The sequence below is a fragment of the Pinus tabuliformis genome, chromosome 2_1 (assembly GCF_031772625.1).
Source record: "Pinus tabuliformis cultivar Carrire ecotype Pingquan chromosome 2_1, CPIR1, whole genome shotgun sequence".
Taxonomy (NCBI): Eukaryota; Viridiplantae; Streptophyta; class Pinopsida; order Pinales; family Pinaceae; genus Pinus; species Pinus tabuliformis.
The window spans coordinates 354,818,568-354,841,541 of NC_142299.1; the positions used below are offsets into that span (position 1 = coordinate 354,818,568).

Consider the following 22,974-nt stretch of genomic DNA (forward strand, 5'->3'; position numbering starts at 1 on the left):
GAGTTGAGTGCAGCAAGATGCAGCAGCAACATATTCTGCTTTAGCTGTAGACAAGGCAATCGAACTCTGTTTCTTGCTGAACCAAGATACTAATCTAGAACCCATAAAGAACGCACCACCACTTGTGCTCTTCCTGTCATCCATGCTTTCGGCCCAATCTGCATCTGTATAAGCATGAAGTGTGAGATCTGTATCTCTAGGATACCATAAGCCATAATTTTGTGTCCCTTGAAGATATTTGAAAATTCTCTTCACTGCTTGAAGATGAGTCTCCTTTGGATTTGCCTGAAATCTTCCAACTATTCCTACCGCATGCATGATGTCCGGTCGGGTGCCTGTCAAATAAAGTAGACTTCCAATCATAGATCTGTAGGTTGGTTGATGTACTGCTGCAGATTCATCATTTGCACTGAGGCTACATCCTGTGACCATGGGTGTACATACTGGTTTAGCATCTTCCATGCCATATTTCTTCAAAATCTGTTTGAGATACTTGGTTTGAGACAAAAAGATTCCTCCTTCTTTTTGTTGGATTTGCAAACCAAGGAAATATGTCAATTCTCCCAGCAAGGACATTTCAAATTCTTTCTGCATGACCAAGGCAAAGCTTTGACTCATATCTTCTTCATTGCTACCAAAGATAATGTCATCTACATACACAACAAGTATTAGCAATTTGTCATTTTCAACTTTTATATAAAGATTTCTATCCGATGATCCTTTTGAAGAACCTTGTTGATGAAGATATTTGTCCAAACGATAGTACCAAGCCCTTGGATCTTGTTTGAGACCATAGAGAGCCTTTTTCAATCTACATACAAGATTTGGATCATTTCCAAGAATGAAACCATCTGGCTGCTCAATGTATACTTCTTCTTCCAAGTCTCCATTCAGAAAGGCTGATTTCACGTCCATTTGAAATACTTTGAAGTTTTGAAAGCTTGAGAGAGCAAGGAACATTCGGATGGCCTCAAGTCTTGCAATAGGAGCAAAGGTTTCTTCAAAGTCTATTCCTTCTTGCTGCGCATACCCTTTACAAACAAGTCTGGCCTTGTTTCTAATTACTTCTCCATTTTCATTCAATTTATTTTTGAAGACCCATTTTGTTCTGATAACATTCTTATCCTTTGGTCTAGGGACCAGCTCCCAAGTGTTGTTCTTTTCGATCTGCTCAAGTTCTTCATCCATTGCTTTCACCCAACATTCATCTTTGCATGCCTCTTTCACATTTTGTGGTTCAGTGGAAGAGAGTAATGCCAAATAGCTTGAGGCTTCTGCAATTGTTCTTCTTGTTTGTACACCTGCTTCTTTCTGCCCCACAATCTAAGATTCTGGATGATTCTTCTGAACATATCTGGATGGAGTCTTCTCTTCTATTCTTGTCTGCTCCTCTGGTTCTTTTTGAGGTTCTTCTTCTTCATCATTCTGTCTTTGAGGGTAGCCTTCATCTTCTTCGATGTCTTCATGATGTACTTGCTTAGGAATGTATCCCTTCTCATCAACCACTACATCAATGCTGTCAACAATTCTGCCAAGTCTCTTATTGTAGCACTTGTATGCTTTGCTATGAGGAGAATAACCAAGAAGAATGCCTTCATCTGCTCTAGGTTCAAGTTTTCCAAGTTTCTCATCAGTATTCTTAATATAACATTTGCTCCCAAAGATTTTGAAGTGCTTTACCGAAGGAGTCTCACCACACCAGAGCTCATGAGGGGTTTGAGTGTTGTTCACCCGGACATTTGTTTTGTTGAGAATGACAACCGCAGCATGTGCAGCTTCTCCCGAGAAAGTTGCGGGAGTTCCCGACTCATCAAGCATAGCACGAGCCATTTGTTGGACTGTTCTGTTCATTCTTTCCACAACTCCATTTTGCTGAGGAGTTCTAGCTGTAGAGTATTCTCTTCTTATCCCATGTTCTTCACAGAAATCGGAAAATTCATTTGAGGTAAACTCCCCACCTCTGTCGGATCTGAGACACTTAATTTTGTGTCCTGATTCATTTTCAACCAAGGCTTTGAAGGATTTGAATTTTTCGAATGCTTCATCTTGTGCTTCATAAGTCCTAACCACACAAACCTGGAGAAGTCGTCAATGAATAATATCAAGTATTCTTCTCCTCAAGGTGTCCTTTTCCTGAATGGACCACATGTATCTGTATGTACTAGCTCAAGAGGCATGCTAGCTGATCCTTCCTTCTCTGGAAAGTTAGTTCTGGTTTGCTTTCCAAACTGAAATGATTTGCATATGGTATTCTCTGGAATTTTTATATCTGGAAGATCGCGAACTGCCCGATATTGGCATGCTTTCCTTATTTGTGAAAAGCTTAGATGTCCCAACCTCCGATGCCATAACCAGTGTTCATCATCTTTGCTCAGATAGCATTGTTGTTGTCCTTCTTCAAATATGTATAGATTATTTGGAGTTCTTTTACCTTTGATAACTGTTTTACCTGTGTCAAGATCACGAACAAGACATCCATTTGATCTGAATATTACCTCGGTTCTTTGATCACACATCTGGCTGACACTTAGAAGATTATGTTTCAAACCATCCACATACAAAACATTTCCAGCTTTGACCTTTTCTTTTAACCGAGCAGTGCCTTTTCCTTTTATAGTTGCAGGAGTATCATTTCCAAAAGAAACTTTCTTTCCTTTCTCTAGAGCAGAATATGATTCAAGTTTTTCTTTATCACCTGTCATATGCTTCGAACATCCACTGTCAATGTACCATAGATTTTCTTGTCCCTTTGCATAAAATGCTATCCCACATCTTCTGGTTGTGGTTCCTTTATTCTCCATGTTTTGGTGCTTGAGGCTTGTTCCTTTGTCTGCTGAAACCTGCTCCTGCATTCAGAATCTTCATGACCAAAGTTATTGCAAATAGAACATTCAACTTCATTTTCAAGAACCGAAAAGTTGTTATAGGTCCTTTTTGTAATCCCGGTCATACTTCTTTGTTTTTGAGCTTCTCTAGTCATGATCGTTTTATATGCAACACATTGAGCTGCTTTGTGACCAAAGTTATGGCAAGAAAAGCATTGTCCATTGAAGAAACTTCTGCGGTTATCAAATCTACCGGCCAAATGATTGTAATTTCTATTATCATCAATTCTTGAACCAAATTGAGAAGATTTTACCTGTGGCTGGTTGTAGCTTTTGTTCACCCTTAAGACGGATTGCCTCTGATAGTCTCTGTTTGCAATTCGTCCCTGCTTTACCTGATGGTCTCCATTGTGCTTTTGCTCATTTCTTCTTGCTGCATCAAGATAACTTTTTGAGGTGGTTGCTTGAGAAGTTTCTCCATTATAGCCCAGACCTGTCTTGTTTAGTGGAGAACGTTGTACATTGATAATCTCATCCAAAGTTTCAGATCCTTTGACAAACTTAAGATTAATAGCTTTTGTTTTCTCAATCTCTTTTCTAAGACCAACAATTTCACCTTCTAATTTTTCAAGATGTTTTTCCTTTTCATCAATTTGAAATTGTAGAGTATCAATGATCATATTCTTTTTTTTTATACATCTCTTGAGTCTAGTAATTTCTTCATAAAGGCTATCCACATCTATAGCATCCATATAATCATCATCTTCAAATGCCATTAACAATTTATAGTCATTATCTCGTTCATCTTCATCACTATTTGATAGACCATCACTATCTTCATGAGTGTAGTAGCTTTTCTTATTTGCACTCTGCTTCTTGTTCCATCTAGCAGGTTCCTTTCCTTTATCCTTATAAGGACATTTTGCAGCATAATGACCTACTCTTCCACAAGCAAAGCATTTAAAAGGTAACTTACCTTTGAACCTTCCAGAACCCCTTTGAAGATTTCTGACAAAATTTGATTCTTCTTCTTCTTCTGGCACGTGACTTGCTTCATAATAATCTCCTTTGCATGAAGCCTTGAAAGCAGCTTCTCTTCTGTCTGAAGGACCTCCCTTTCTCATTTCATAAGCAGTTAGAATTCCATGAAGCTGAGACATAGTAAGAATTCGTAGATTTTCCTTTTCTTCTATTGCAGACACTTTAGATTCAAACTTGGGGGACAATGATCTTAGAACTTTTTCAACCACAATAGCCTCTTTTATTTCTTCACCCAAATTTTTCATGCAATTAACAATCTCATCTACCCGAAGAAAATAGTTAGCCACACTTTCATCATTATACATCCTGAGATTCTCATACTGAATCCTGAGAGTTTGAAGTTTAGCACGCTTTACCTGTTCATCTCCTTCGTAGCTCAAGACAATCTTGTCCCATATTTCTTTTGCGGATTTATATTGCATAACCTTTACGAATCCTGTTTGAGATAAGCATCCCAACAAAGTATTGATTGCTTTAGCATTTGTTTCATATTTCTTCTTTTCGGTCGCATCTGTGGGAGTAGCTGAAGGAAAAGTGTAGCCTGTATCTATGATATCCCAAACTTCTATACCAAGAGATTGAAGATAGGCAGTAAATCTTACCTTCCAATAAATGAAGTTTGTCCCATCAAAAATTGGTGGCCTGATTGATGCTTCCCTCTCGTAGTTGCTCATGATAAATGATCTTCCTTCAAGCGATCAAGCTTCTCCGAAGGACCTACTCTGATACCAATTGTTGGAAATAATACTGAGAGGGGAGGTGAATCAGTATTATCAAGTTCTTTTAACAAATCTTCCTTATTTATACTTTGAATTATTTTTGCATATCAGTACCATAAAATAATGAGCATGAACAAGAAAAACAGATAGTCACACCAAAGAACACCAGATGTAAGGTGGAAACCCAATGTGGGTGAAAACCACCTGCTGCAATATGTCTCTATCTTCTTTCAAATTAGAAACTCCTTTTACAATGATTTTGTATTGGTGCAGTCCTTTACCAGTACACAGGCTGCAACCTGCAGAGAGCTACAACTCTCTCTCGTTTTCCAGTCTTTCCTGGAAGGGAGCTACAACCCCCTACTTCTTTTCTTACAAGGACCACTTTTCATAAATTTTCAAACTGGATCCATAAGCATCAAATGATCATCAAGTACATGTAAATTACACAGTCAACTGCAGTAACCAGATCAACAGTAACAGAACTAACCCAGAACACCTTATCAACAGAAAAATTCAGTAAACAGAAGATCTTAAGATAGATATGCAGTTTTTCTTTCTCTGGCCTGCGTCGCTACGCACTTCACCTTCTGCGTCCCTGTGTATACCCGCAGAGAGCCTTCTGCTGCACCGCGTACCCACGCACTGGTTCTTCAATCGCGCTACGTATTGTTACTGTAGGTACGCACCCAGAGACACTATCGCTCCGCGTACTGTTACTGTAGGTACGCACCCAGAGACACTATTGCGTCGCGTACTGTTATCGAATCCACGCACTCAAATATATATCGCGTCGCGTACTTTTGCTGTGTGTACGCACCTGAACCTTTGTCACACTGCGTACCCACGCAGTTCTCCTTCTTCTGCTCTGCGTACCCACGCAGTTCTCCTTCTTCTGCTCTGCGTACCCACGCAGTACCCCTTCTTCTGCTCAGCGTACCCACGCAGCTCTACTGTTTCTGCTCTGCGTACCCACGCACCTGTACCGTTAATCACCTGCGTACTTCTGATTAGGGCCGAATTGGCAGTCCACCAGTGTGGCACAGTTAGTCAGATGCCCAGATTTGATCATGCGCTCGAGAGATCACCCTTCACAGATTCGCTTTTAACTTCACTTACATATAGATCAAGCTTTTAAGACAATAACCCAATATTTCAGATCTTAAGATATTCAATTACAAAAAGATACTTAGCCAAGTGATCTCCTTTGCTTTATATAGGCAAGCCCATCCTAAAATCATGGATCAATACCATAGATAACCAATACAAGGGGCCCAAAAACGTGGGGCTCAATAATAATAATAAAATAAAACAATACCACGGGCCAAAACCATAGAATCAAGAGCGGCGGGCTAAATACCACGAGCCAAACATAGGAAACCCCGCGTGAACGCGCTTCTCTGCCTTGAAGTAAGTGAAACTGGGGGTACGCACCTCCTGAACGGGTGACCTGCGTGTCTGGCCGCAGTCCCTTCACGGTGTACCTGCGTGTACACATCTTCTGAATTGTTCTCCTGCGTACTTCTTAATTTTCAACATTTTGAGAGCCTGATCAGAGCATTGCCACAGGTGTTGCCATCAAGTACAACATCTGTAACATAGAGCCATACCAGAAACATAATGCCAACACGAATGAGCTAGCAACAACTTCTCATTAAAAAAACTTTTCGGTACTTTCTAACTTATGCATGTTTACATTTACTAGAAAGAATACCTTTGGATAATACATTAGCTTTAAAGCATCAAGATAACAGTTACTTTGCATCCAATAAGTGATTGTATAAGTAACCTGAGTAATTAATTATTATTGGATGTAGTATTAGGTTATTTTCTTATGCAAACACGCATGATTATCTTATTCGGTATTGAAAAAATTTATGTTTTTTCACTTAAACATATTGAACAATTTGATATTTATTTCTTGAACGTGTTGATATTATTAAAAGAGCTCCAATATGCATTGAGGATTCAAGCACCATGATAACAATGACTTTGCACCCAACAAGCAATTGTATAAGTAACATGAGTAATTAATTGTTATTGGGTTTAGTATTATGTTATTATCCTTGCCCCTAGGCAGATATTACGCATTGGGTAATTGTTGATTGTCTATTAATTTAGTCAAACATAGGAAATATTTTCCAATTTAACAAAGCGAGTTGTCTTTAATGCGACTTTTTGGAAGCTTTTTCGGTCTAATTTCTCTAAAATCTGACATGAAATTATTTAAATCACAAGTTTGATGGGTAACCTTGCACAATCGAAGTGCCCTAGGGTTTTTTCAGGGTTTTCCATATATACAGTAAAAATTCAGTTTAAATATCTCAAATCAAGATTTCACCTCAAAATTTTCCACCGGATTCTGCCACCAGAAAGTCCTAGAAGTCGCACTAAAGACAACTCCTTAACAAAGTGCAATTTATTTTATTGATATTTATCTCTCATGAGATTGGTTGTCAATTTGGACATGTTATTACCCATTGTCTCAATTGGATCACATCAGATTTTGTTTTTGTTTTTATTGCATTTCATAATTGAGTGAGTGAGACATCTCATAATTAGATAATTGATACATTTATTTATTAAAATGTGGCAAAATAATTTGTATAATAATTAAAAAATTAATATTATAATTAACATGAAAAATGTCTAGTAATTTTGTAATCTCCATAATAAATAAATTTTTAAAAATTAACTTCTTTATATTTTAAAATTTATATGTTTATCATCACTAAATATGTTTACCATTTTATATTTACTTAATATAATTGTAACATTCAATATTTCAAAGATCATTTAATATTTCAAAGAGCATCCAAAACAAACCATATACTACAAGTAACTATTTATAAATAACACATTGTATTATTTCTTAATTTTTTAAGTTAAGATGTATATTAAATGATATTTTTTAAGATTATGAAATATATTGAAACCAATATTGCCACAAATATACATCTTACAATTACATTTACAAAACATAATTGCTATTTTATTTTTTATTTTTTATTTTTATTTTTTGCCGCAATAATGATCAGATAGTTTCACTATTTTTTACAAAGGGCCAAGGACAAACTACTATGTAGCACTTGTTTTCTTATTCAAAAAAGCATGATTATCTTATTTTTTTTTCTACGTAAAGGCTATCTAATTCATATATTAACTGTACAAGTGAAAATTACAAACTGTGAGTCAAGTCTTCCAGGGCTTTGAGAGCTCGCTGGGAACCAAAAACCAAATTCTGAGGTCTCCCTCTCGGGTAGGCCTTCCCAAAACAAGACAGACCAAGCAACGATATGACGCTCCCACGCAGGGGCAGCACAAAACTAAACAGACCAAGCAGTGATATAACGCTCCCACGCAGGGGCAGCACCCGACCATATCAGCAGAACCAGACAAAAACATCAGCGGACTTCCATTGGAGCCTCAGGAGGAGGATTCAAAACCTTACTGCCCACGCAGGGGCGTATCTCCAGCTGGGATTGACTTAATAACCAGGGGCGAGTGACCCTTTGAAAATTGAGAATTAACCCTTTGAAAATGAGACCCGACCAGTTTCCAAACCACATTACAGCAGGCGAATAGGTAGACAACCACTTCCAGCCGTCAAAACGAAAGCGCAAGAGAGAATTACCCGTGTCAATTTTGATCCGCTCGATGTGTTGAGGAAGAAGGAAGGGACGCGCAGGCATCGGCTTCTCCGGCAAGGCTGTTGTCCTCCACGATGTACGCCCAGCCTTCTCCTTCTGGTTTACCCTTCCACATCTTGCGCCATGTCTCGTCGTCAATACCCTGAGGAGGAGGCCCCAACGGAGGAGACGCTTCGTGCTGACCAGCCTCAGACGCTGGTGGCTCCAAAGCGGAGCAATGTTCCCCTGCCTCCAGTAATTCATGGACAATTGCTTTGCCTTTGCCCTCCTCTTGCATCTTCTGCTGGTCTTGAGGGGCAGAATCCCCATTTCCTTCCGGAGTTCTGGTAAACATAATTGAGATGTGGGCACTGAGCCCTGGGGAGCTCTCGGCCTTCGGCAATGTGAAAACCACTGAGCCAAAGGAGGGAAGTTCTGATTTGTCCTCTTCAGCATTTCCAACCTCCAAAAACTGGCTGATTGGAAGTGGAGTGGCTTTGGCTCTTCGATGGCAGTAGCAGCAACAACAGTGGTGATGTTCATCCACTGCTGGAGCTCGCGAGGAGGAGCCTCTAGCTGAACCTCTTCTGCACGGCTGTCGCTGACGGAGTTTAGCCATGGTGAAACTAATTCTGCTCTTGTGTGTGTGCAGGTGAGCTTGGAGATGAAGACAGAACCAATTACCTCCCAAATCCTTCTCTGGTGCCCAATTTCCTCTCTGAGACTTGTTCCTTGGTTGCGGGGTGGACCAATTCCGGTTCTCACCCAGCAATTGAGCCAAATGCTTCCAGCTACAGGACCAGCAACCAGAGAGGCTATGGCGGCAATGGTAATCACTAGACACCAGACGATGAAGCAGATGGAGCTGCCACCGCCTCGGCTCTCTGCAATTCCTTCTTTCCCCAAATTCGTTCGACAAACATTCCCAGCAACCGCCATTGCTCTTGTTATGCTCTGCCTCTTGCTCTCGATACAGGCGCGCATTAAGTGCTCTGTACAGCCCCATAAACCTACCTCCCTCACCATTAACTCCATTAAACGCAGCAGAGGGTTCCGGTTCTGGTTGACGGCCTTCATATGGAGGCCGTATTGTTTACACGGGGCAGCCCATGCATGGCATGTGGCATGCCCATTGTTGCCGTCCCGCCACCCGCATCCGGGGTCTCTTTGTCTCTGAGGATGAGATTCTCACATTCCAGCTTCCTTGGATTAGTTGGGATGATGTTCAGGTGTCCCTCAAGAATGGCCCTATCTGAATCAACCCCTATGTTGGCCAGAAGATCAGCCACTTTATTACCTTCCCTTTTGGTGTGATTGAAAGAGATGGCATTGAAGTTGCCTATTTCCTCCGCCAAGCTACTGAGTCTGGCCTCTAGTCTCCAACTATTGGCGATTTTCCTAGCTTTCGACCCATTCTGGATTCGAATAGCCATGTTTATGAGTATTTGGGAGTCCCCCTCCACAATCAGTGGTTGAAGATTGTGTCTCCTTGCAGTGAGAAGACCTTGCCACATGCCCTCCAACTCTGCTGAGTTATTGGTATCCCAACCTATATTGCCAAAGTAGAGTTGATGCAGAGTTCCTAGGTGATCTCTGATGACTCCTCCAAATCCTGCAGGTCCTGGATTGCCCTTAGAAGCGCCATCAAAGTTTAGTTTGTATGAATGGATAGGCGGGGCTTCCCAATTTACCTTTCCCTTATCATTGTTATTTGCTGCCCTCTGAGAGATTGGTTCTTGAGTCAGTTGCAGTCCCCAATTAGATAATATGTTTTTCTCATTATCATCCGTTGGGAGATCTTGTTGGGTCCAGGATTTCAGTAACATGGTCTCTTGGATGTTGGCGTGCATGCTGTTCCATATGTCTTCCCTATTCAAGCTGTTGTTTTTGAAGATGCGCCTATTCCGTTCCTTCCAAATATTCCATAGGAGAAAACCTGGAATTAGATTCCACAGATGATTAAGCAAGCCACTTTTGTAAGGGCTTTTAGACCATTGCCTTATGGTGTTTATTATGTTTCCCATTTCTCTGCAACGTCTTTGACTCCTAAATTCTATCTTCTCCCATAGTTGAGTAGCCAACGGACATGAGTCTAGAAGATGCTGTAATGTTTCCTCATTCTGAAAGCAATTGTAGCAGACTGAGGGCCCATGGAAGTTGCGTTTTTGCAATTTATCCCATGTGAGAATTTTTTTGTGTCCCACTAGCCATAAAAAGTGATTAATTTTGGGCCAAGTTTTGAAACTCCATATCCTGGACCATAAAGGATCAGGTTTGATGGGAGGGTCTTCCAAAAGATTGTAGGCTTCAGAGGTGGAGTAAGCGCCCTTGGGGAGGTAGCCCCATCTGAGGATGTCGTCACTGATGTTGTGCTTAATTCTTCTTTTTGCCAATTCAGTGCTAAGGGCTTCTGCTTCCTGCGGTCTGTTGGTGGTTATTATTTGGTTGCTAGCAAGCCATTTCCTGAAGCCGCTTCCCGTGTCCGAATTCCAGAATTGGTGGACTTTGGCGTGCTGTTGCTCTTGCCCTTCTGGAATAATAGCTGCTGGTAGTACATTGGATAGTTTGGGAAGTTGGTTCCATGCATCTTGCCAGAATCTGGCATGATGACCATTCCTTATTTCCCAGAAACTATGTTTCTGAATCAATTGGTGGTGCTGCTTTGCTGAATTCCAAATGAGTGAACCTGGACTTGTGGGGGTGAATCGTATAAGCTCTGTATGCGGCATATTGTTGGTGTACTTGGCATTCCAAATTCTGGCCCATGGTTTGTCCGGATTTGTTAACCATTGCCACCAGATTTTGGCGGTCATGATGATATTACTGTGTTCAGGGTCTCGGAGTCCAATTCCACCTTTGTGCTTGGGCTTGCTGGTGGTATCCCATTTGACAAGCGCCCATTTATGATTGGTAGCTGAACTTCCCCAAAGAAAATTGCGCTGTAAGTTTCTCAGCCTTTTCAGGACCCATTTTGGAGCAGCTAGGATGGAGAACAAGTAAAGGGGCATGGCTTGAAGGATGGCTTTGAGGAGCACAGCTCTACTTGCTAAGTTGAGGGAGCGGTGAGTCCATTGATTCAGTTTGCCTTCCATTTTCTCAATAAGACGTCTCCAAGCTGGTTGCTTTATGGCGGAGGCGGTGAGAGGCGCTCCTAGGTAAGTGGAAGGGAGAGAGGCCGATTGAAAACCCAGAATGCGAGAGACAGCCCGCTTGACAGAGGGAGGGGTATGGAAGAAGAAAATTTCGGATTTCGTGCTGTTGATTTGGGTGCCTGAAGCATTGGAGAAGTCATTAAGCAAAGATTTCAGACAAGAGGCTTCCTGAGCAGAGGGATGGCCATACAGCATGGTATCATCCACAAATTGCTGGTGGGTGGAAGCAGGGGAGTTGTGGATTGAGATACCCCGAATATGATTGTCTTGCTTAGCTTGCTTGATGTGCCGACCTAGGCCTTCCGCCATTATTACAAATAAGAAGGGGGATAAAGGATCCCCTTGCCTGATTCCTCTGGAGGGCTTGAAGGGGTGGGAAGGCAGACCATTGACAAGAATGGAAAAGTGAGAGGAGGAGATGAGGCTCATTATCCATCTTACCCAAGTGGCACAGAAGCCGAAGGCTCTCAGCATGTTCTGAATATAGGCCCAGCTGAGTTTGTCAAAAGCTTTGGATAGGTCAAGCTTGAGTAACATGCCTGCTTTTTTGGAGAGCTTGAGAGAGTGAAGGATCTCATGGGAGAGCATTATACCATCCATTATTTGACGACCTTCCACATAGCCTGATTGCTCAGGAGAGATGATTAGAGGGAGAAGGGGCTTGAGCCTGTTGGCTATGACTTTGGTAATGACTTTATAGAGAACATTGCATAGGGCTATCGGCCTGAATTTGTCGGGTGTGATGGAGTTCTCTTCTTTGGGAATAAGAGTGATGAAGGTAGAGTTTAGGGAGGGTAGCATCCATCGAAGGGCTCGAGATTCTTCCACAATTTGCCAGACCTCTACCTTAATCATGTCCCAGAAAGCATGAAAAAAATCAGTGGTAAAGCCATCAGGACCAGGAGCCTTACCTTCTTTAAGTTGCGCCATTGCTTCGTCCACCTCGTGGCTGAGAATCGGGCTCATGAGCAGATCGTTTTGCTCCTCCGTTATTAACCTGGGAATATTGCTTGTGATTTTCTCTATCGCTGCTGTCCGATCCTCTATTTGTTCTTGGTGGACTTGTTTGAAATGATTGAGGAGGGTTTCCTCAATTTTCTCATGCTCCTCCTCTTTACCTCCTGCCTGGTTCTGGATGAATGAGATCTTGTTGTGCATTCTTCGTTGCACTGTAGTGTTGTGGAAGAATTTGGTATTACGCTCTCCTTCTTTGAGCCATCTCACCCTTGATTTCTGTTTCCAATAAATTTCTTCTTGTTTTCTTCTTTCCTCAAGTTGATTGTAGATGTGCTTTTCTTTCTCAAGTGTAGCCTCTGTATGCCCTGAATTGATGACCTCTTGGTGGAGAAGCTTGAGCTCCTGATTGAGATGTTGTTGGGCTTCGAAGATGTTCCCAAAGGTCTCCTTATTCCATTGTTTGAGGTGACTTTTTAGGTACCTTAGCTTCTGCTGGAGAATGAACATTTTGGTGCCTTCTGGAGGAACAAAGGAGGCCCAAGTAGTTTTGACGAAGTCCTTGAATGCTGGGTGGGTAAGCCAGAATTTTTCAAATCGAAATGGCCTCCTGGTGCTACTCCCTGGTCTTTGCCATTGAAGGGCGATTGGCCAGTGATCCGACCCAGAGTGGGCTAGAATCTCCGCATTGAAATCTCCCCCGATGTGCACTGCGTTGTCCGATATCAGGAATCGGTCCAACTTGGAGGCAATCTGATGCTTCCCTTTCCTGTGATTGCTCCAAGTGTAGATACCATTACAAAAGGGCAGATCAATAAGGGAGGCATTTAGGATGAAATCTTTGAAGTGTTCCACTTCAGGTTCCAATCTGGTTCTTCCCCCAATTTTATCCTCTAGTCGGGTGATCATGTTAAAATCTCCCGCCACAATCCAGAGAGGATGTTGTCTGCTGTTACTGAGTGCCTCGATGGTGTCGAGGAGTATTTTTTTACTGCCTCCATCCTGTGGGAAGTAAACATTGGATAAGTTCCCATGTACCTGAGTGCCTATAATGTGAAAGGCTGCCTGAATGAGATGGTGGCTTGCATGGAAGTCCGTTATAGTGATAGCTTGAGTATTCCAAGCTATGGCAAGCCCTCCCGAGGCACCAGTCGCATCCACCGCCACAGAATGGCAGCCCGGCCAGGCTTTGGAGAGTATTCGTCCCAGAGTATCGCTATTACATTTGGTTTCTTGAAAAAAGCATATGTGCGGCTTCTCCATTTTTATCATGTTTTTGAGCATTCTGTATTTTGCAGGGCCGTTAAGGCCTCTAAGATTCCAGGAGATGAGCTTCATTGATAACTAGGTTGAGAGGGACTGAAGTATTTCGTAAGCTTCGCATAATGGCCTGAATCCACTAGGACTTCTCCAAGCTCTATTGTTCTTTGCAGAACTGTTTTCCTTCCTCTTTTTTTAAAATCCTTTGGACGCAGTCTACCATCCCAGGTGCTGCCTGCTTGAATCCCTAACTGCTGTTGTTGGTAGACTTTGGAGATGACCATCTCCAACTTTTCTAGGTCAGTTTCAGCGATGGATTCAAAGGCCCTTTTCCTGCATGCTAACTCTAGTTCATTAATGTCCAGTCCATGAAGATCCACGTTTTCAGCTTCTTCCTCCATTATTTCTATGACATTGTTGTCTTCATGTGCAGGCTCTGAAGTCTGGGTAGGTTTTTGTTTTCCGTCTATCTCCATATTCTTGGGTGTAGTCACCAGATCCTCCTGATTTCTAGATAAAATGGTGGGAATAATGATAGGGGTTTTCAAGATGGGGGGGGGGGAGGAGGGAGGGGGCCGGCTGGAGGAGGATGGGTGGTCAGATTTGCTGGGATTTTCCATGGGTCTATCTTCCGGAATGTTGTTGAGGATTTCAAAACTATTCTTGGATGCTTGGTCTTTGTGGATGTTCGGTTGAGACTTTTGCCCACTGGCATTTTTCCGGTGCGATCGCCTTCTGCTGGTTACTTTGGTGAACCCATCATGATTTGACTTGGTATTGGGATTCTGAGACAGATCTGGGGCATTTAGCGGACAATCCCTGAATAAGTGCCCTAGAGAGTGGCATCTTCTACATCGGAAGGGCACCTGTTCGTAGTCCAGCGGTTGGATCCATTCCTCATCCCAGTGGGAGAGTATTATCGACTCTGGCAGCGCTTCATTCAACCTTATAAAGACACATATGCGAGCATATGATATGAATTTGCGGGATTTGGTTTCTTCAGCTGTCCTGATGTATTCTCCCACACCATTTCCAATTCTTCTGAGTGAATCTTCGTCCCAATATTCATCAGGAAGTCCATATAGCCGGATCCAAACTGGTGCCCAGGTTAGGTCTTCTTTATCTGGGTTGAATCTGGGTTTCCAGTCTCGCATGTACAGCCCTGCAGCATTGAAGAAGTGTGGGCCTGTACCTAGCACCCTGAGTTTGTCTTCCACACAATAGAAGATGACTGTGAAGAAGCCCTTTGGTCCTAGTTGTAGCAGCACATCTCCCTTTGGTTTCCATTTGGCTGCTATCCAACCGTTGAGGGCTTTTTCTGTTGGCCATAAGCCTATAAATTTTCCTATGATTGCATGCTCTTTCATAAATTCTATCCTAGCATTTACCACGTGCCCTTGTAGTTCGATTCTGGGCTTCTCTGCAGCAACAGGTTTGCAGGTGGCTGAGGTGGCCTTTGGCATTTCTTCTTTGTCATTTTTCCTTTTGTCCTGTGGTCCTTTTTCCTGACCTGGCTGATCTTCTGTATTGCTATTCCCTTGCTCTGTGGCGTGTTCATTGTTTATTACGTCTTTGCTAATCGAACCGAACAGGAGATACGAATCCTTCTCCGTCTGCATTGGGGAGGGCCCTGGCGCCCCCCCCTGTGGTGTTTCCATAGCGCCTGGCCTGCGCAGTGCAGAGGCTATGCCGTTACCGTGCCTGGAATGGGTCAGGGTGTGCTGTAAGCGGTTCAGTCTGAGGCGCCGTCACGGGTTTCAGAGGAACCCTAATCGTTTGCAGAGCTCAATTATTTTTAATTATTAATTCAAAAAAAAGCATGATTATCTTATTGAGTATTGAAACATTTTATGTTTTTTTCGCTTGAACATTTTGAACAAATTTATATTTCTTTCTTGAAGGTGTTGATATTAGTAAAAGAGATCCCATATGCATTGAGGATTCAACATTGAATTATATTATTTAAGAACATTATAATATTTTTTCTGACTAATACGTGTTTGGTCTCTTGAGAAGTAAAATATTTGGTTTGTGACTCTAACATGTTATTTTTGGAAGAACATTACAAAAAACCTCTTTTTTGTACAAGAAAAACTACAAATAATAGTAACAACGATTTGGAGACTCTAGAAACAAGTTAACACAAAATTAACTTTAAAGATAATGGAATATAAACTATCAATGAAATCTTTATGTCTTTATTGTTTTTTACTTTAATTTATCTATATTTAAACTAAGCGATAGGGACCATCTACAATATAGCATCGCTTGAACACATATTTATTAAAATATTTTATTTACTAACAAGAACTAACCATTAAAGAACAAAGATAATAAATAATAAATGCATCAAATACTAGTCTAGAATGGAGCAGATTAGTAATGCTTTGCTAATTCCTCATTCAGAATATAAAAAATGTGCTTGAGGTTTGAACTCCAAAATAGCAAGTAAAAACATGAATTTTATGTGAGTTTTCTTAAGTTAGTTTCATGAAAAAAACTTAAAACATGAAACCAAAACATTGAATGGAAGCATGCAACAATCAATAATACACAACCATTGATAAAGGAGCTCACCTCTCCTAAGCTACATCTCCTTGGATCAACTCTAAAGGCATGACCCCTTCTCATTATGCTCAAAATTCTTCTATAATAAAGAGTACATAAGTGTGCTAACAAAAATAGTGGTTAGTTTCCCCTTCAAGGAAACATTCTTCTGCAAAGAACTCACACTCTGAATAAATGACAACCTATAGTTAGTCATGAAGCAATCAGCAAGCTAAGGGCTCTCAATTAAAGACCCCATACTCCAACTTCCAAGAGCATAAACAATACTACAATCCACTTGAAGTACTTAAACAAGTCCCTTTCTCCATACACATATAGAGGAAAGAAGAAATAAAACTACAACACTATTGTAATGGCTCTTGCAAAAATCACATGGAGGTTGGAAGATCCCTGCAAGGTCATCTCCATCTTCATACTCCTCCTTAAATTGAATCAACACTCTGGTTGACCAAAGCACCCATAGGCCTCACTTTGCAAAAAGCCTATCCATAAGTGCTTCTTTGATCCTAAAACATGTTCCAATGAGTTCAGAATGTCCAAAAATGGCTATCTAGCCTCTTTTTTCATCCCCTTTGGTCGAAAATTGCCTTAGTTATGACTTTTGTCAGTCTTTCCACAATTTTCTCCTCCAAATCTGGCGTACTTCCAGTTAAATTCATTATCTAGAGTTAAATCTGGCAGTTCCGCCGAAATTGGCGTTATTGCCATATTTCAAGCCTATCTCGCAATTAAGGTTGAGTGGTTACATACAAAAGTGATCAGTCTGCCGGAAAAGTTGACGGTTTCGTAGCGCTGTCGCTAGTTGCAATCGACGAAGTCCAACCATTGGCGGATACTCCCAAGCCCAACCTGAACTTTGACTTGCTCTAACTTCTGCATGCGAGCTCGGATTCGAGTGTCGTTTGCATCGTTGGATCCATAATGACGAGCTCTTCAATCTAAAGCTAAGATTATCAAGATCCTAACACATTGATTTTTTTTGACAAATTTTGAGCTCCTAATCACTCTTCCCCACTGAAAAACTTTTGGTCTCCAAAAGCTTAGTTTCAATTGTTTAGCATTTTAAGGTATAGTTCCTTCATTTTTCCAAACTCAATCCAATCGATGTTTGAAGTGCTCTGACTTGTACTTGTCTCAACTTTTTCTCAAGTTGAACTTTAAATATAACTTGACCAAAGAATTCAGGTTCGATGTTCTTCTCGACTTGTCCATGTCACTATCGCCATCCACAACAACATCCTTCCTAAGAATAATTCCAAGGTGCTCATCTTCAAAATCCTTCTCGAGGATAAGATCCTAAAAGACTTTGCCAAATGAACCAAAACAAGCCTCACATAGTGAATACTCGTATAACTTGAGTGCTAAACACATTTGAAACATACTAAATGTGTTGCAACTACTCATACAACAATTTTAAAATGTTTTCTCAAACTACAAATAGAAATGAGTTTTACAAAATGGAATAAACTTGACTCCCAAATTTTCCATTCAAATTGATTACCAACAAGCCAAACTAGCATTGTAATGCTTAAAGAAAACATTGTTGCATATAATTGATTTATTTATCAACATCACTTTACAAATTACCCAACTATGGGAATATGCAACTAATGCAAAAAAAAAATTACAAACTTCAGCTAGACAAATAGTCCGCCCATTTCTTACCCAACTAGGTAAATGAACCCACTATTTGAACTTTCTCTTCTTTTGAAGTTGCTTCAGGGATGGTCGCATCTTATGCCACTTTCTCTTTTGTCACTTCCTCTCATGGTGCTTGCATGATTTTCTTTCGCTTACCAGGATGAAGTTGTGGAAACAATTTCCAACACTTCTCGGCCCAATGCCCACTGATATTGCAATGAGCAAAAAAGTTCTTTTGAGCTCATCTTTTCTCACTTGTTTTTAACCTTGGATGAGATTTTCTTTTTTCGGTCTCAACTCCTTTAGACATGAACATATTCTTGATAACTACTTTCCTTTTATCAGACTTATCTACCCAATGGTTAGTTGAAAGGAAAAAAGTGCATGGAAACATATTCCTCAACAGGTTATTCAAATTTGCATGTTGTTTTCCATTATGAACAACATTCGAATTAATAGAACGAATATACCTTTGTTTTTTGTCCTTTGGCTTACGCTGCTTGCATGAGGAACTTGTGTGGCAAGAAGAATTTAACTTCCCTTCTTCTTCAACATATTCATCTCTCTTTGGAGACGCTTTGCATTTTGAGTCCTCCTTACGCTCGAGGAACCAATTCTGGATGCAACTCCCAACATCTTTCCTACTCATGTCCTTTCTTATGGCAAAAGGAACACGATACCCATCTGATTTCGCTAGAAGACGATTCTTCTTTTGCTACATAGCCTAAGCCTTCGTATTTAGGCCTCTTCGTGGCCTCAATTGGATTTTTAATGCCTTGTTGGTTTACTCCAATGCCTCCTCCCTTGTAACCCATCTTGGTTAAGAGCTTGGATCCAATGCCTTTACTATGTTTTTCAAAAGTTGCAAATGAATTTACCTCAACACTTTCGCATAAGGAAGAAGCATGTAAATTCTTAACATTTGCGCATCTTTTGATTAACATATAAAGATGTTTTCGAACTCCCTTTTGATTATGGATGTGTCCTCTTGTACTTTTTGGCTCTCTTCTTTCAGCTCCTCGAATTTGGGTGTTGATAGAGCCTCATCTTCCATATCATGTGGACAAAAGGTACAAACTTGTCCATCTACCTTCTCTGAAGGACTTTCTACATTATAATCTTGCATAAGAGTTGTAGAAAAACACGAATATTGTGGAGAAGATGGTGGTTTATCACCATTCTTGTTACCTTTTTCCCTTGGAGAACATTCTCTACTTAGAGGTCTAGAGCTTTAACCTTGTAATTTGGGATTCCTCTATTCATAGAGGACTTTCACCATTTCTACCATGTCTAAGAAAGCCTTTCTAAAATCCTTCACATCCTCTGACATTCTTGCAGGTTCTCCTCCTTGAGACATGCTTTAATTGAAGATTCTATTGCAATTTGAGGTAGAACTTGGTGGCAGAGATTGTAACAATCTTGCTCTCCTTTCCAAAACCTTCTCCTCAATGAACTTCAAAACAAATTCACTTGCAACAATAGTCAATTCCTTCTTGCACAAAGCAAACCTAAACTTTGATGCCAACCTGATCTGAAATGGAGCAGTTTAGTAATGCTTTGCTAATTCCCCATTAAGAATATAAAAAATGTGCTTGAGGTTTGAACTCCAAAATAGCAAGTAAAAACATGAAATTTATGTGTGTTTACTTAAGTTAGTTTCATGAAGAAAACTTAAAACATGAAACCAAAACACTGAATGGAAGTATGCATCAATCAATAATACAATAGCCATTGATAAAGGAGTTCACCCCTCCTAGGCTACATCTCCTTGGATCAACTCTAAAGGCATGACCCCTTCTCATTATGCTCAAAATTCTTTAGTAATAAAGAGTACATAAATTTGTTGACAAAAAGAGTGGCTAGTTTTCCCTTCAAGGAAACATTATTCTGCAAAGAACTCTCACTTTAAACACATAACAACCTACAGTTATTCATGAAACAATCAGCAAGCTAAGGGCTCTCATTTCAAAACCCCATACTCCAACTTCCAAAAGCATAAAGAATACTACAGTCCACTTGAAGTACTTAAACAAGTCTCTTTCTCCATACTTATATAGAGAAAAGAAGAAATAAAACTACAGTACTACTGTAATGGCTGTTGTATAAAGCACAGGGAGGTTGGAAGACCCCTGCAAGGTCATCTCCATCTTCATACTCCTCTTTAAACTGAATCAAAACTTTGGTTGACCAGAGCACCCATAGGCTTCACTTTGCAAAAAGCCTATCCAAAAGTGCTCCTTTTATCCTGAAACCTATTCCAATGAGTTTATAATGTCCAAAAATGGCTATCTAGCCTCTTTTTTCATCCCCTTTAGTCGAAAATTGCCTTAGTTGTGACTTTTGTTAGTCTTTCCACAATTTTCTCCTCCAAATTTGGCTTACTGCCAGTTAAATTCATTATCTAGAGTTAAATCTGGCAGTTTTGCCAAAATCGGCGGTCCCACCATCTTCCAAGCCTATCTCGTAGTTAAGGCCGAGTGGTCACATACAAAGTGGTCAATCCGACGGAAAAGGCGACGGTTCCCCAGCTTTGTCGCAAGTCGCAATCAACAAAGTCGAACCATCGACAGATAGTCCCAAGGCCAAACAATAGGCACTCTGCGATATATGGACCTGTCAGGATTATAAAACACAACATATAGCATATCACATATGGGGACCCCATCACAATCGCAATCGACACTTTCCCTTGGCAGATATCAAAGTCCATACACTGCGATAGACGGACCCGTCGGGGTTATAAAATACAACATATAACAATATCCGGCCCGAAATTCCCCCCATCACAAATCACAATCGGCGGCGGCTGGGGTGTTACTTCTTGCTCCCGCTGCAATCTACGATTTTTTATTTTGTCGCATCACAACAGGGCTTCGTCGAGCGCCAATTCTCGTTTCTCCTTTGTCTTGCGATATCGTAATCGCAGCGAAGCTTTGCCAGGGGCTGATTCTCGTTCCTGTGTTTTTCTCTGATATGCAATATGTGGGACCTAATGGAAACTTGCCACTTGCCACTTCCCCGTTCCTTGAAACCTTTGCCATGTCATCCAATCTTGCCACATGTGCAAGTCAAATCTGAACTTTGACTTGCTTTAACTTCTACATGCGAGCTCGAATTTGAGTGTCATTCGCACCATTGGATTCGGAATGACAAGCTCTTCGATCTGAAGTTAAGCTTATCAAGATTATGACACTTTGAAATTTTTTTGGCAAATTTTGAGCTCCTGAACAAATACTATTACATTATTTTTCCTAATTGCAATTGTCTTCCTTTTACTAGATGAGGTATATGCAAGTTTTGTTCTTCATCGTTTTTTACTTTAGTTTACCTATATTTAAAGTAAGTGGCAGGTACTAGCTACTATGTAGCACTTGTTGGAGTATGAATGTGATTAGTGAAATCCATCTCCCAACCAAATTGCTTTTGAAATTCTTGAGGAACACATATGGTTGTTTTTCTCCTAGTTAAGGATCATGAATGTTCACATGCTTGCATGTTTATCTTTTTATCTTTTTCTTTTTCTTTTTTTAATGTCTCTCCATTTCACAAAGTGGTTCAACACTAATGGAGGTTTTAATATATCAATTATTTCACTTCCTCTAAATCCATTGAAGGATTTATTTCCCTTTTTAGTTTTGCATTGTTTGACTCACGTCATTTATTCACTCCCTCTATGATCCATAAATTGATGTGGATATTCCATTGGACATTTTGTCTCAAGAGATTTACTAAAATATGTTAGAAAATCCAAAATCTACAATATGAGGGTTTATTTCTCCTTAGTTTTATGGACATTTAATTGTTATTTATTGTGTATGCATGCAAATTATAATATGTAGAAAATAGAGAACATCGAAATAAAACTCACATGCCACAATTGACAAAAGATATAATATGGGAAATCCTTTCAAGAGAAAAATCAGGTAGAAGGTGAGGTTGCTCTATTCTATTTCTCTAAATGGAAAATGGACGCAAGTAGAAAGAAGTAAGCCTTGTGGCCCATAGGCTACTACAATGCACAAATCCTCTCTATTCACTCTCTCTCTATCCGCTCTTAAGATATTTTACTCATCTATGGTCAAAAATGCACTCGAATAGAATGTAACCCCTTTTCCTCCTAGTGCCCTGATTATAACACAACCTAATCACCTACTCGTGGTTAAGTTTGACTACTTCAACTCTTAACTAGAGTTACAAGGTGGAATCTTCTACAATCTTCTTCATCATGATCATATGGCTAGCACATTTTCTATGAATAATGGGAGATGACGTAGAATCTTATTGAATTATGGTGGTCAAAACAGGAAGGTCAACTTTTGAGCGACATAAATTTTGCATACAAACTCCGATTGAGGCGATTCTTCATTCGTAGGACAAGTATCTGTGTGTAGAATAACATTAAACAATGTGCACTTTGACTATTAATTCTACCCCCATAAAATTGATATTTGATGCCTCAAATTGCTTCTGAAAGGTTTTAGACCCTAATTTTCCAAATTGGGTCTTGTCAGTAAAATGGTCATAAGAGAAAATTCCTCCACTTTTTCCACTTTGAAAGCATCAAGATGGATGACAAACAATATAATGACCCAATATGAATCACTTTAGGGAGGATTCACTTGCAATAACCTATATGTGAGGGGTTGGCTCTTTGGCTAAAGAGATGTTTGTGCCATCTACCTAAGAGGAGGGTTTGGAACATTTAATCATGATCCATCCTTAAAGAAATGTACATATTTTTTTTGTGGTTATTGTGTGAACATTTGCTTGATCATGATTCCAACCTGTAGGTTTGTTGTTTTTCACTTTTTTCCCCCGAGAGGCTTTAGCATTTGAGTAAGCATCCTTCATATGGTCTATCTCTTAACAAACTCTCTCGTTAAAACTAATGTTTTTATACTATAGTTATATATCCAATGAGGATCTTATCACTCTATAAGATATATATTATTTGATGTATTAGACTCAATTCGAAATCAACACATATTCAAACATAAATGACAATTCCCATTTTGATTTGGCTTACACAAAACTCCATAAATCTACCCAGTGTTTCTAATTTGTTTCTTGAACTTACATTATCCACATGAGCATAGGGAGTTCAATACAATTTCACTTACACTAAAGTCATTATGATAGACATTGTAGCTAGGTTTAACTACTGGAACCATGGTTTTACAAAGAC

At 40.2% G+C, this 22,974-nt stretch overlaps 1 protein-coding gene across 1 annotated transcript; it reads right to left on the minus strand.

Moving 5' to 3' along the window:
- Positions 1–9,287: 9,287 nt before the first annotated feature.
- On the minus strand, positions 9,288–13,583 carry LOC149200327 (uncharacterized). The gene is made up of 2 exons (XM_089400913.1): positions 12,702–13,583; positions 9,288–12,497 (listed from the first exon to the last, which is right to left on the minus strand). The coding sequence occupies exons 1-2, from the start codon at positions 13,581–13,583 to the stop codon at positions 9,288–9,290; spliced, it is 4,092 nt and encodes a 1,363-aa protein (XP_089257039.1).
- Between the last annotated feature and the right edge of the window lie 9,391 nt (positions 13,584–22,974).